At 29.9% G+C, this 16,074-nt stretch overlaps 1 protein-coding gene across 3 annotated transcripts in view; it reads left to right on the plus strand.

Annotated features, from left to right (window-relative positions):
- Positions 1–935: 935 nt before the first annotated feature.
- LOC134725816 (WD repeat-containing protein 49-like) overlaps positions 936–16,074 on the plus strand; it is a 54,555-nt gene continuing 39,416 nt past the window's right edge. Inside the window, exons 1-4 of one of the 3 annotated variants that reach the window (XM_063589992.1) lie at positions 936–1,295; positions 1,773–1,975; positions 3,893–4,031; positions 14,873–14,934. In XM_063589992.1, the coding sequence (XP_063446062.1) occupies positions 3,921–4,031; positions 14,873–14,934 (173 nt within the window). In that variant the 5' untranslated portion in view covers positions 936–1,295; positions 1,773–1,975; positions 3,893–3,920. Of the gene's footprint in view, positions 1,296–1,584; positions 1,976–3,892; positions 4,032–11,527; positions 11,769–14,872; positions 14,935–16,074 lie in introns of those variants that run through there. The other 2 variants (XM_063589994.1, XM_063589991.1) reach the window with 2 other exon arrangements.

Raw genomic sequence — 16,074 nt, forward strand, 5'->3', positions numbered from 1 at the left:
ATTGAAACTTCTATCAACATTAGAATATGGACTGGCAATGTTTGCAGCAGGAAGTAGAACATTGAAACTTCAATCAAAATCATAACAGGGACTGGCAATGGTTGTAGCAGGGAGTAGAACATTGGAACTTTAATCAACATTAGAACATTGACTGGCAATGTTTGTAGCAGGGAGTAGAACATTAAAACTTCAATCAACATTAGAACATGGACTGGCAATGTTTTTAGCAAGAACTAAACATTGAAACTTAAATCAACATTAGAACAGGGACTGGCAATGTTTGTAGCAGGGAGTAGAACATTGAAACTTCAATCAACATTAGAACATGGACTGGCAATGTTTTTAGCAAGAACTAAACATTGAAACTTAAATCAACATTAGAACATGGACTGGCAATGTTTGTAGCAGGGAGTAGAACATTGAAACTTCAATCAACATTAGAACATGGACTGGCAATGTTTTTAGCAAGAACTAAACATTGAAACTTAAATCAACATTAGAACATGGACTGGCAATGTTTGTAGCAGGGAGTAGAACATTAAAACTTCAATCAACATTAGAACATGGACTGGCAATGTTTTTAGCAAGAACTAAACATTGAAACTTAAATCAACATTAGAACATGGACTGGCAATGTTTGTAGCAGGGAGTAGAACATTAAAACTTCAATCAACATTAGAACATGGACTGGCAATGTTTTTAGCAAGAACTAAACATTGAAACTTCAATCAACATTAGAACAGGGACTGGCAATGTTTGTAGCAATGACTAGAACATTGAAACTTCAATCAACATTAGAACATGGACAGGCAATGTTTGCAACAGGGAGTAGAACATTGGAGCTTCAATCAACATTAGAACAGGGACAGGCAATGCTTGCAGCAGGGAGTAGAGCATTGAAACTTCAATCAACATCAAAACATGGACTGGCAATGTTTGTCTCAGTGTGTAGAACATTGAAACTTATTGCAACATTAGATTTGAAACTTATGGCAACATTAGATTTGAAACTTATGGCAACATTAGATTTGAAACTTACAATTGTTGTAGCAGGGAAAAGAACATTCAAACTCTAGGCAATATTAGAACAGGGACTGGCAAGGGTTGTAGCACAGAAAAGAACATTGAAACATTGGTTGTAACAGGGCAATTTTGGACAGGGACTGGTAAAGGCACCGTTGTTGCAGGATGGAAAAGTTTGTATCTAGGAGAATACCATTGATATCTCTGGCAAATTTAAAACATGGACCATCAGTGGCAGTAGCAATATATATAAGGATACCTGAGGTTTTACTGTAAGATATCACTCCATTTCTTTAAATACATTAGATGTAATTTATCACAATTATTGACAGACTCAAGAAAAATTTAAAAAACTTAATTACAATTTAAAAACTAGAAGATGATGAAAAGCTTTTAAACTGATCATTATTTCTACCAGTTAAAAGTGAAAACATAAAAATTTCTATAAAGTTTGAAAAATGTTTTGTTATTTAAGTAGTATACAAACTGTTGCCATAATATTTCAACTTTTATTGATAAATTAAAGTGTTTATTTGAAAATGAAATCTAAGTTTTCAATACATCAAATTAGTTAGAAATGATACGAAAATAGAATTAGTGTTGACTGAATAGTATCTGATACAATATGAGCAATTGTTGGACTTGTTTATCCAATAGTTAGGAGTAGATGCTATTTTAATAGAGGGATTAAGGACATTTAAAGTTAAAAGTGTCAAAGCTGGAGTTAACTACATATTTATATTTTATAGTTACTACTTACTTAATATGGTGAATTGGAAATACAGATCAGGGATAAAATCTGAGAGAAGATAGATAAATTGGAAGAATTTGTAAGAAAATTCAAAAAGTTCATTGAGAATAGATCGTACTTTGGGAGAAAAAAAATAATTATCTGAAAAATGATAACCAGCTCTCATATTTAAGTGAAGAAATCATATAACAGCTGAAATCTGTGAGTATATTTTAGAAAAATTATGGTAAAGTAATGTATCACATTAATAAATGTATATATACAAAAAATGAAAAAAAACGTGTTATATATATAAATTTTATGTGTCTGAAGCATTTACAAGAAACTTTGATTGTTTTGTTGATTCACATATTTTTTTTTCATTTTTTTCCCCATAATTAATTTGAAAATTTCTATTATATTCCTATATTAATTTGAATGTGTAGATAGCCTGCATTTTTTACATTTTATATTGATTTACTGTTATTGAAGGCTGTAAAAAAGTTTTTTTTGCTTACATCCTTTGATTTTGGTGATGTCAGTCTTAAAAAAAAGCACATGCAATCAGGGTCTTTCTATTAAGGGATATCACATTCATTATTCCTTTTATTGTATAAATTGTAAATATGCTTACACCCTTTTTATTCAACAGAAAAATATCATGTGGCTTTCAATCCTGCCGTACATTTTTTCCGGGAATAACCCTTGAATTTTGCATTGTATGACTAAATACTGTAACTCATAGATTATCATGATACAAAGTATTTAACAATGTCTCATATGAATCTAAGGATATGTTAGGTAAATATGATTGAGACAGCTACCCAACAACAAAAATAACCAACAGTCATTTATATGGCCACATATATAGTCTTTAACAATAAACAAGTGTCTTTTCAAAACAATTCTAAAAATAATAGAAAACATTAAGATTTGACAAACATGTACATATACTTCATACTAACCACATTAAGTCTTTAATTCAAGACCTATCAAATAAGGAAATCTTTGACAAAAACTGCATGAAAATCTTCCTGTTTGCAAGGTGTCATATTTTTTCTGAAAAGTACTGACATTTTTTTTCTCCTTTAATACATCCAAATTTAAAACTGAAATATTTTGAAAAATAAGTCATGAAAATATACTTTTCTTTGCATTTTTCAATAATACATATCAACATTAATTTTGTCAATATTTTAAGGAAAAAGGAAAGAGGTCTTTTGTTTATTGTTTGCCCTAAACATGCTTAAGTCTTATATGGTAAATCAATTGGTTTATCAATTTCAAGTCATTAATGATTTTGTTGTTCATAATGATTATTTCTTAAAATTGAAAATGAAAATGGGGAATGTGTCAAAGAGACAATAACCCCACCATAGACCATACATCAGCCGAAGGCCACCAACGGCCAATTGGGTCTTAAAAGTAGCAAGAAACCTTCCCAACCCGCGTCCATCAGCTGGCCCCTAAACAAATATGTACAAATGTATATTAGTTCAGTGATAATAGATGTCATACTGAACTACACAGCAGTGGATTTATATACATTCATCAGTAGTCAAACTTTCTTGCTTACCCTAAACCTTGAGCAAAAATAATCCATTTTCAACTGTTCTTGCTGATGTAACAAATATGAGAAAAAAAACCCTGAAAATTTTAAAATACGGTAGGTATGCACTTTACAATCAGGCATAAAATAAGTCATCTTCTACTGCTTTTGCACCAAAATTATCATGAATGTCAATTGGCAAGAATTTTTACTGTTATTGGTCAAGAAAGCACACCATTATGACCCTCTTTACAGGGAGTAGTATGTGACCCCCCTAATGTGGGATTCAGGGGGAGAGGAAAGATTTGTTGTAGGTGAACTAGGTTCATGCAAGGATTAGGCTACCACCATATCCATTAAGATATATATGTTTTGCCTTATCGTTACTCCTTATATGCACAAAATTTTTATGCATGTGGCTAAATAATCTAGCAAAAGCAAGTAAGATTTTAATACTTTATTGACCCTGAGTTTAATTGGTTCAAAAAACTTTGTACATGTTTTATTGAATCTGTATCCATGAAATCATTCATACCATTAGTAATAACTTCTAGTACAATCAACTCATATCCCATCTTTTTCAATTTCAGATAAACAGTGATTGTGTGTATAGCAACTATGGAGCATACATCTTCCTTTCCGATACAGAAACTTCTTAATAAAAAGAACAAGCAGAAGACATCTGATCGATGGAAGATAGCTGCAAACATCATTATTCCATTAGTATCCGTAGGTTATAATACTTTCTTACAATATTTGTATTACGTTTGACTCTTATTGATGAATTCCAGTTTTGTCCATTGTTGTAGTATGTCAGATGACCTTTAATTGCTAACATCTATGTCATTTGTTCTTTTAATGGCAATCATACCATATATTACTTAAAGTAAGGGAAATAGCTTGAAAAAAAACCATACAGCTTTAGCATTTGTATCCTGATTCTCAAAATAAGCTCCTGCAAAATGAAATCCATGATAATTATTGTATTTAAAATTTTGGGCAGATGGTGATATTGGGTATTGGAAAAGTCAAAACCAATATTTTATTTTGAGATTTTGGTCATTGAGATATACTTTTCTGTATGATATAATGTTATGTCATGTGTTGTTTTTATTGATGGACAAGGTTTGTTATGCATCTGCTGTAAACAATGGAGTATTTAGTCTATTTAGACTCACTCTTGACCATCTGTTCGTCCAATTTTCGTTTCTACACTCTAACTGAAGTTTGCCTCATGCAAATTTTATTTCTAAATCTCATAGACAATGATGAGATCCAAAATTCCCAGACAGGTTATCATTTTGGCCATGAGTCACTTACAGTTCAAGAGTTATGCAACTTGGAAAATTGCAATTTTTATCCCTTTCCACCTTTTAAGGTTTTTCTCGTTCAAATTTTATGAAACTGAAACACAATGCTGAGAACTGAAACTAACAGACAGAGCTCAAATTTGAAAATGAGTCACTTACCATTCTCGAGTAATACCCCTTTATTAATTAGAAAATTGTAAAATTTTCAGCTCAAATTTGAAAGTAGTCACTTTCCATTCTAGAGTAATACCCCTTTATGACTTTGAAAATTGTAAGTTTTTTCTGTTTGATTTGTGATTGTCTCCATCAAGTTTTATGTAATTAACTCAAACACGATACTTAAAGAACTTGTATAGTAAAAAGATGTTGAATTTGGGTTGTAGACATATGCTGTTCTTTAGTTGTGTCCGTATTTAACTTGGAAAATAGCAAAGCTTGAGCAGGTACATTCATATCCTCAGACACATTCTTTTTTCACAAAAAAAAATTATGATGTGAATTTCACTCGCATAAATTCAAAGAAAAAAATTTAAAATTCCGACATCTTGGTTTGAATGTTTTTAATGTTAAACACATTCAAAAAAAGTAGAAAAACCAAGACTCTTATTATAAATTAAAGTAATCTCCTGCAAGGAGATACATGTTCTTACAAATTATGGTTTTAAGTTTTTAAAAGTATATGTCCTAGGCATATTATATCAATGTAAGAATTTAAAAAGGCTAGGGGAAACTATTAATCTCCAGCTATTAAAGTGAAAAAGAAATTATATCCTCCATGTGAAAGAAAATTGAAAAGTTAAAAAGCATTTTCTGACCCTTTAAACTTAGTTAATCTAAAATTTTGTAAATATACATTATAAACTTTCAAATGAATCTAGGATTTAATCTTCCATTCATTAAAGTAATTTGTGATGAAGGTGCTCTTAAATCAATCATTGCTTTATAGGGAAGATAAAGAATCAGCTAACATAAACTGATCTTGATAAATTGATTTACAAAAACCAACACCTGTTGTTAATTACAAATAATTCAGGTGTCGATTATTGATTACAAGTAGATTAATGGAATTAAATTAACTAGATGTCAGTTTAGTATATTTCTCATCAATTAAACAAATAAATAAATGGACATTTACTCTAAATTAATTTTTAGTTGCATTATAGTAATCGTGGACCAAACTATGGGTAAATGTTGTATTATATTTCATGACAGCTATTTGATTATGGTATTGTCTGTTTAAAATAATGGACATTCATCATTGATTCTTCCTAACAATGATATACGTGTGCATTAGACAGCAATCAACCAATAAAATAGATGCATGGAAAATAACCATCTTAAACGGATAGTAGCTACGATTTTCATTAAAATTACTTTTTTAATCTATATGCCGGATTTTGTACAAAAAGTTTAATAAATATGATTAAAACAACTTCTGGTTACTTTCCATTTATCATTTAGAAGCTTTTAAATGTTTAACACCTAAATTTATTTCTTGTCTATAGATAATAATTCGATGTTAAGCCAAACCCTTATTCATATGACCTATGTTGATTTGAACTCTTCAGTTCCCAATGCGCAATCGCACATTGTGCCCTGAAGGGAAACTTGTCGAACAGGGAATGTTATCGCGGAAATGGTACGTGAATTTACAGTTTCTGCGCGAAAAGAAACAAAACAGAGGTGCAAACAAATTATTGTTAATTGAAAATAAAAAACAGCAATGAGATTGGTAATTAAAATCACTCAAAACACCTGCGATGCAGGCTAAGTCAAACAGAAGTAGCCGACGGTTTGCGTAAAGTTGTCTTGTTTACATTACTTAAAAATTCCAGATCATGAAAATAAATCGCAACGTGTTCAGTATTGTCAAAAATATGATAATAAATTTACGGGCAGGAATCTCACACCTTAGAAGAAACTAGAAATCAACTTCCTACAATTTAGTATTATTCTGGACGTGTATCCTTCATGGAGGCCCCTATTCTACACACAAACACGTGTATACGTTATCGGCATGGTTTGGTCATACAAATCTAATAACAAGTGTATAATATCGCCATTGTTGGAGAATCTTGGGTTGGAATAATATGCCGGTTTTTGTTATATTTTTTATTTACATAATTTGACAAATGGTGTCAAATATGTACGTTTAATATAAAGTAATTATCAAATACGTAAGAAAACAAAAAGCACGTGTTCATATCTATTTATATCGCGGTTAGCTCACTCGCTGTGTCGGCAAAGTTCGGGAAGTAAACCTGATGCATAATTAATGAGATGAATAGGCACGCAACACGATATGAATTATCAATTATTAACACTTCTGTAGTTTATGAAAACGTTTTAGCGATCTTATTGTTTATTTTTAGTCCATAGCTTTGATTTTTTCAGCTTAAAAACTTGTTCATAATTTTGTCAAAATCGTAGCTACTCTCCCTTTAAGGTTATCTTTGTATTCAGTCAAAATACCCAAATTAGCAATGTTAGTGTTAAAATAAAATTGAGTCGTGGTTGAACACTTGTTTATTTTTTTTTTACTTTCTCAATCTCTAACTACTGTACAACATATTTTCTGAAACTCATAAAGATGATAAAAGATAGTTTCAGTTCCTAATTTTCTATAAGTTTAATTATAACAATTTCAGGAACTGCTGCATACAAATAGTGCTATCAAAATTTAAAATGGAAACTTTCATTTTTGCCAGACTTATGCCATCTCAAATTTTTGCAATACAACACCCAAGGTAGATTATTGCAAACCATAGTTTTCATAGAACATTATTGTTGACACATACAAGCTTTCATTTGTAGATGATTATGCTGCATTTTATAAGGTTCTATTTTGTTCACACGACCAGGTATAACCAATGTTTATGGACAAAAGATGAATGTTTTCAAACATGTTTGAAAGATAATTTAGAAATAATCTAAAATCAAAGGAAAAGGGCTTTGGCTTTGGCTTTTAACATTATTGTTCCAGCAAACACTGTATATATGATATTCTAAATATGATTTAAATTATCTATGTGTTCCTGAAGGGCCCCTTTGTAATGACTTTAACAACTTATATAATGACTTTTACCACTTACTTGTTATATACAAAACAAATTCAGTTGTTCAATGTATACGTTACCGATCTTAAATGGTAAAAAAAGCTTAACAATTTCAAATGATAGAAAAAAAATTGTATACCACATAATCATCTAATGGTGATTTTCCTAGACTTGCATTTTAAATTAAGGACCATATATATATGAAGAAAGCGATAACTATTTCAGAAATGATATACAAATGTAATAAATTCTTTCATCCTATTTTAGATCTTAAAATCCATAAATTCTTCACATCTTAATGTTGTTATAGGTAAAACTATATTTCATGACACAAGGTTTATTGTAAAATTTGAAAAGTAATAAAAAGTGAACTTAAATCAAACTGATAAACCTGTTTTGATGTTCTTATAGTTATTAGATACAAACTTTTTCTTTAAAGAATCAGATTTAAAAATTATAAAAACTTTCTATTTGTCAATTTTAGATTTAACTCTTTATCATGTTTATAGAAATAACAAAGAATAAAAGTAAAAACATCTGGTTTTAGCTATATGAGTATTGAGTTTGTTTGACATAGATTATTTATATTTTGGCAAAGTTAATATAAAGATCCACTGTTTAATTCTTTCAGTATATTATTTGCAGAACCATGGCCAAATTTTTGGTCAGTTTGGTTTTTTTCTGACAGTAATCCTGATTAATTGTATGCACATTTCAATACTAAGTTTTTCTTGTTGTTTTTAATTATCTATCATTGTAATTGTTTACCCACTGAAGTCGGTGCTTTACCATGTCTTCAACCACAAATATATAAACACTAGTTGCCATGAAAGAACCAATAGTGCTGCAAGTGGTGTTAAACACAAAAATCATTCAATCAATCACAGTAATATATGACTGTACATGTCCAATGTCAGAATTCTTATCTTCTTAGTTGTTTTGTATCTATGTAGAAATTTGATATTGAAGGCAGATTTTTGTAAGTCTTTGTTATATTTATTTGAAACTTTGGGTTCTGGATGATTTAGAATTTTACCTGTCGTAAAGACTTATCCCCTATTTTGAAGTTAAAAATGTACCCTTAATTTCATAATTGTTTTAAAAGTTTTACTGTACATCTCTTTTTATTCATCCTTATATTTGTTTATTAGAAATATGATACACTGTAAGAGTATTATATATCTATTTACTGTGAAGAAAGAAATAATTTAGTCACTTTTATTTTGTAAAGAAAAATGTAAGTTGTCACGAAATAAGCAAGTTTTAAAATACATTTGATAATATACATGAATATAGATCTTATATTTCAGTTAAAGGCCTGAAATTTGGGAAGAATATTTCTCCTTATACATGCACATGCTGTATGATCTGTATCTCATTGTTACACACTTCATCCATGCATATTTTATAGTATTATGAATTAGTATCAAGAATGAATAATAAGAAGCAAAGCTATTTTAATTTCAATGCATCTTTCTTATACCTTACCTTACCTTATAAGACTTCAAATTTTATTTGAAGATTTATTGCATGGTTTTGAGATAATGGCTTTTTTATAAGTTATTAAAATTTAACTGCATTGCATTTGGAATGAGTAACTTTGTACAATATACCTTTTATATCAATAGAAAGTAGTTATAAGGAAGTTGAAGTGATGTTATTAGTGCACTTGAAGACTACAAAGTGTTTAAATTACTTGTCAAGTGTTTTAGAACAACGGGGGAGTTGTCAGTGTTCTTTTTCTTCAACCTGATGCTAAGGCCACACATAACTCATACTTGTTTCTTTGAATTCTCCAGAATTTGTTTCTAACAATTAACTTATGAATGTTATGTTTTTTATCTTTTTACTTAGAAACGTTAATGATTTATAATCCAGTCGCAAAATGTATATAAGATCTTTTACATAATGTAAGATTTTCTCAGAAATAAAACTCTTGTGGAATAAAAAAAACCTATATATATCTTCCAGAAAATGGTTTTATACTTGGATTATTTGAAATTCTGAAAATAATTTCTTTATTTTATTGTGAAATTTCGGCTACATTTGGGCATGTTGGGTGTATTAATTTTTTGAGTTAAAATGGAAATACAAATGTACATATATTTGTAAAATCAAATCAAGCTTTGATTCCGTTAAGTCGTTCCAATTGATATTTTTATAGTGTGTCTTTTTATGTTGTGATGTTATACTTCTGTTTCAGAAAAGGGAAAAGGTTTGGTACCATTTAAACATTTAATTCTGCTGCAATTGTTTGTACCTGTCTTAAGGGCATACGATACAGTTTTGATCCTGTATTTACAAGTTCATGAAAATTTGCATATAGCCTATTTCTTACCTGATTAAATCAAATATGTAATAAAAAATATACCTTCATGTGCTACTTTTTGAGTAAAATGAGGTCGAAATTTTGTATATTTGCTCAAAATTCAGATTTGTGGCCGTAATTTCTTTTTCGAAAGAAAGACATAACATTTTTGTTACAAAAGATAAACACAAATTGTTTTTTGTTAAATAATCGGTAATTTCTGTATTTTATAAGTATCCTAAAAGAATATGCACTTTCATTTTCAGAAATAACTCATATTTATCAAATGTTCATGAATTGAGGAAAAACGTTATTTTTTACTGCATGTTTATCAAAATTAAAAAAAATCCTCTATTTACAGTTTTATAAAATTTGGGTCACATAATCTCCCTGCAAAATGAAACATATTGCCGTTTTGAAAAATAGGGGTTCATGAACTCGTTTTCAAATGAAATCAGTTTGAATGATAAAAATCAGTCGAAAAATGCATCTTTTCCCGATATGTCACAGTTTGACGTCGCCAAAATAACATTTTACGTTAGCAACGTCATTACCTCCCCTGTAACTGTATCGTATGCCCTTAAGTCAGGAATCTGATTGTCAGTGGTTGTCGTTTATGTGGTTCATAAGTGTTTCTCGTTTCTTTTTTTATATATAATTGACAGTTGGTTTTCCCTTGGGAATGGTGTTACACTAGTCATTTTTGAGTCCCTTTATAGCTGGTTGTTCGATTTAAGCCTAGGCTCCGTGTTCAAGGCCGTACCTTGACCTCTAATAGTTTACTTTTATAAATTATGACTTGGATGGAGAGGTGTCTCATTGGCACTCATATCACATATTCTTATATCTATTTAGTAAATTATCAGATTGGATGAGTTCTGTTGGTGTGCCTTATGTTTTATAAGGGTTTTGAGTCAGACAACAGCAAGCCAGTTGTAACAAAGACTTTTTTCAAACAAATGTCAGTCAAATCTTACTAGAACAAACTGACGACAAATTTGCTGCACTGGAAACTACAGTTTTCATGTAATTTTGGTAAACCTTTCATTTGTTCTGCAAAACTGGTTCCAAACATTTATAAGTGTTCATCTGATTGCTTGCTACAGTTTTCCATAGAAACTTCAGGATGGATATATGACTTATTGACTTAGTCCATACAAACAAACATTACCTGAAAACTTATTTTGATACAGTCCCCAGATTGAAGTATATGTTGATTCTATTTCATGAGACAGGTGTTGTAAAGATGTTATAAATTTGAATACAATTGAATACCAAACGGGTTATTAATCTTGGATTAGACAAAATTAAATTTTCACTCTAAAATGTTGTTTGAATTCTTTCGTTGTAATGGAAAAACAATTGAAAAAATTTGATGTTTTATTTTTGTCTTGGAAAAGTAAATAGTTTTGGTATATTTTTCAAATTGGATTGAATGCAATTGTCAGGAAGTATTGTTTCGATTGACAATATTTTTGTTTATTGTTTCTATTAATCAAAGTTTTTTCTTTGGTTTTCTCAAAATTGAAAAATAACCAGTGACATGTGGTTTTATTAGATCTACAACATAACTGATTACTATAGCAGCATGGATAGACTAAAAGTATCTGCATCCATACATTTTTGACAGAAAAAACTATTGTAATAAACAATGGCTAGTAACAGACTTTATCCTGATAGTGTGGGAGGCGTTCCAAGGAGTACATTCTTCCAGTACATAGATGATGACAATACTTTAGTTAATGTCCGCTTTACGACACGTCTCGGTTTTTTACTGCAGGCTCAGCAATCGGTATGTACATGGCTTGAATCTTGGAGGATATATATTGATGACTTTAAAGGTTCAAATTAAATGAAGAATTTGCATCTTTTATGCAGAATTAAATCATTTAGATATTCATTTATATCTTTTGTAGACTATAATTCCTTCACTTTATAAAATGTACATTGTACTACAAATTGAACTGCAGTATGACAAATCTAATGACAATTTTGTATATTTCTTTTCATCATTGATATTTAATAGCAATTGCAATTGAGACACAGGGTTCTGCTGATGTGTAAAGACATTTTTTAGTTGAAATAGTTTTACAGTTCCTCAGTTTAAAATAAAACTTGATAATATTGGTATAATTAAGATTCAAATATTTTTACTATGCCCCATTTTTATGCCCCTTTTATGGGCATTATGTTTTCTGGTCTGTGCTTCCCTCCGTTAGTTCACACTTTCGTAAGTTCGTTTGTCCGTCAGTCTGTCCCGCTTCAGGTTAAAGTTTTTGGTCGAGGTAGTTTTTGATGAAGTTGAAGCCCAACCAACTTAAAACTTAGTACATATGTTACCTATGATATGATCTTTCTAATTTTGATGCCAAAATAGAGATTTTACCCAAGAAAATGATTCTGCGGATGGGGTATCCTTGTAATATGAACACATTCTTGTTCTTTAAATATTGCTGATTTTAACCAGAAGTACTAAAAAATATTTGGTTTTATGATTTACCCTCCTTTCAAAATCTGTCCCTAATCCCAGTCACCTTAATTTTTATTGGTTGAGATAAAACAATTTCTAATCCAAAATCTTTATGAGATATTTTCCACTTCATTTTTAACTTTTAAAACTGATTATTTAATTAGTAAAACAGTGTTTTTAAGGGTGTTGGGCAAGCTGGAAAACTTGACCATAATGGTTTCAAGACAGGAGAGAAGGTATTTGACAAAAATTTGAAACCTGATGAATGTTTAAGGTGGTACCTAACACTACAGGGAGATAACTCTGTAAAGTAAGCTAAACGTTTTAATTATTTTGTTGTAAAAGGAAAATTAAGCTTCTCAATGATAAAAATTGGTGATTGTCAAATTGCTTTCTAACCAGTGTAATTTTTCTGATTAAATGCTTGGTTCAAAATTTTTATTTTTTTTATATTTTTGTTAAAGTGTCAAAGTAAATACATTGACAAAATTTAATAAAAATGAAACAAGCCAAATTAATGTTAGTGAAAGTGTTAGGTACCACCTTAAGCTAGACACTGGTGACAAGCAGAAAATAAAGTATTTGTAGTACATTATGCACATAATACTTGTGACATTGAAAAGATAGTACCTTCAGTTGATAAAGTATTGAAGCTCAGAAAATGGTTGTCTTTCTAGAATGTACATGAGTAGATTCAAGGGAGGTCATTTTAATTTATATCATGCTACGACAGTGTATAAATAACATGTCTTGTTCCACGGATGTTGCTACGTAATCAAGAAGCAGGGTAACACTTTCTGGTTTGGCTTCCAAGCATTTAAAAAGTTTATCTCGTGGAAGGGGGAATAAACAATGTGATTTATTATGTAATAGATTTCCTCATATCATATGATATGAGAGCTATTAGTTTGGTAATAACTCGGTATACGACTTTTCAATCCTCGTCAAGTAGCATTTGATGACGGATATTAAACACTTGGTATTGTTGTAAATCTTTTGAAAATCATTTGTAGTAACTTCTATTCCTCTTCAAACATTCATCACACACCAAATAAAGTCAATACTAAATGGAAAAATAGATAAATAGAGGAAAATTTATGCAGCAAGATTACAGATTGATATGAAAATCATTGATTTATAAAACTAGTTTAGGTCTACAGCAGTTCAAACATTGGTGCACATATTTTAAAATGTTGGTATAAAGTCATTTCCGTACTGATTTTATTTTGCTAGAGATCACCCTTTTCGTGGAGTATGTCATTTGGTCTCTGATAGATAGTTCTCTCATTTGCAGTCATACCACATCTTTTTTTTTGCATTAAAGATTAACATACAATATTTTGGGTAATTTTTGTAAATCGTATGTTGTGCACTAAAATTAAGATCTAACATGTAACATGTTTCACAATATCTTCTGCTATCTAGGTATACTTTGTGTAGTCAGTAAGTTGCATGCCTTCAATTTTTATGACTGGTAAATATAAAGATTATTATTATTAATATTGTAAGGCTTTATGAAATATTTTTAATAAAAGTTGATGTTCAGGTTGAAGTTTTTACTGTTTAAGGGCATACGATACAGTTACAGGGAAGGTAATGATGTTGCTAACGTAATTTGTTATTTTCGCGACGTCAAACTGTGACATATCGGGAAAAGATGCATTTTTCGACTGATTTTTATCATTCAAACTGATTTAATTTGAAAACGAGTTCATGGACCTCTTTTTTTCAAAAAGGCATTTGGTTTCATTTTGCAGGGAGATTATGTGACCCAAATTTTATAAAACTGTAAATAGAGGATTTCTTTTAATTGTGATAAACATGCAGTAAAAAATTACGTTTTTTCCTCAATTCATGAACATTTGATAAATATGAGTTATTTCTGAATAATAAATGCATATTCTTTTAGGATATTTATAAAATACAGAAATTACTGATTATTTAACAAAAAACAATTTGTGTTTATCTTTTATAACAAAAAAGTTATGTCTTTCTTTCGAAAAAGAAATTACGGCCACAAATCTGAATTTTGAGCAAATATACAAAATTTCTACCTCATTTTACTCAAAAAGTAGCACATGAAGGTATATTTTTTATTACATATTTAATTTAATCAGGTAAAAAATAGCCTGTATGCAAATTTTCACGAACTTGTAAATACAGGATCAAAACTGTATCGTATGCCCTTAAGTCATAGTCTCACTTAAACAAAGAATACCCTCCCCCTAATCAGAAGCTGCTTTGCTATTGGGCTGAATGAAATTTACTAAGCACTATGTTATTGAAGCTTTATCATGTTTCCCAATTAGATATACGGAAGATAGAATTAAAACAGAAATATAAAATTATTTCAAGGTCATTTACATAAAATGATAGTATTTTCCCTTCACTATAGTATAATGTGTACTATTTGTTTTATTTGACAGTTACGTCAGGCATCAGAGAACAAAAGAAGACAAAGCTTTGAAAACCCAGAAAATATTGAAAAGTAAGTAAGAACTAGTTATTATTATCACACAGAATTAAGATAAAATTGAGAATGGAATAGGGAATGTATTAAAGAAACAATAGCCTGACCAAAAGCAGATAACCGCCGAAGGCCACCAATAGGTCTCAACACAGCCAGAAACCTGCACCCAGAGTTATCTATCCTGGAGGCTCCTGATTTTAAATTCATGGCTTCAGTATCAAACATTGTTGCAGTATGGTATGAAGTAAAAAATATTACTTTTGGCTAGACTCCAATAGATTTCTAGAGCTGCTTATCATACAAAATGAATATTACTCCTTCAGTCAAGTAAAAAATGCCAAATGTAATTTTTATTCTGAAAAAAAAAACCCATTTTAAATGCATTTAAAATTAACATGACAAACATGTATAAACATTTTTACAAAATAATCAATTTAAGACAACTTTGTTAGATTCAAGTTTTGTAGATGAATGTACAGCTTTTCCCAAGAAATCCTTTCTGATTCTTAATCTTGACTATAACGTATAACAAGATATTTCCATACTGAACAGAATAAGAAACTAACAAATAAATTTTTGATAAAGCCACTCTTCCTTTCTTGGAGTAGGTACTTGTTTGGTGCGAAATAAGAAAAATGTAATTTTTTTCTTTGAATATTATTTTGTGTACTGTTGCTTCTTATACTGTTAGGAGTTTGCTCACTGTTGAAGGCTATAGAGTGACATTTAGTTTCTGACTTCTACCTCATTTGGTCTCTGGTGGAGTGTTGTTTTATTTGTAATCATACCACATCTTATTTTCAAATATACTTATGCTTACATTATATTTAATGAATATTTATAGGTTTTGCAATATTTTGAAAGGAACTGAATAATAGAATCAAATTAAGATGTAACGGAAGAACATTTTACCATATTTAACCCTTGATGAAAGAAGAAAATTATATCTATTTGGAAAAAACCATTTGTAATACAAGGGAAGCGACTCTATGTTGACATGGGTACAGAATGCAGTAAAAATTTGTACAGGACCAACATATATTGTAGGGGAAGCAACTCTATTTAGATATAAGGACAGTAGGCTCTAAGATTTATTTAACAAATATGTAATGTAAGAAAAGCAACTCTATTTAGACATTTGTACAGAAGGTATAAAAT

The sequence above is a fragment of the Mytilus trossulus genome, chromosome 7 (assembly GCF_036588685.1).
Source record: "Mytilus trossulus isolate FHL-02 chromosome 7, PNRI_Mtr1.1.1.hap1, whole genome shotgun sequence".
In the NCBI taxonomy this organism is placed as follows: Eukaryota; Metazoa; Mollusca; class Bivalvia; order Mytilida; family Mytilidae; genus Mytilus; species Mytilus trossulus.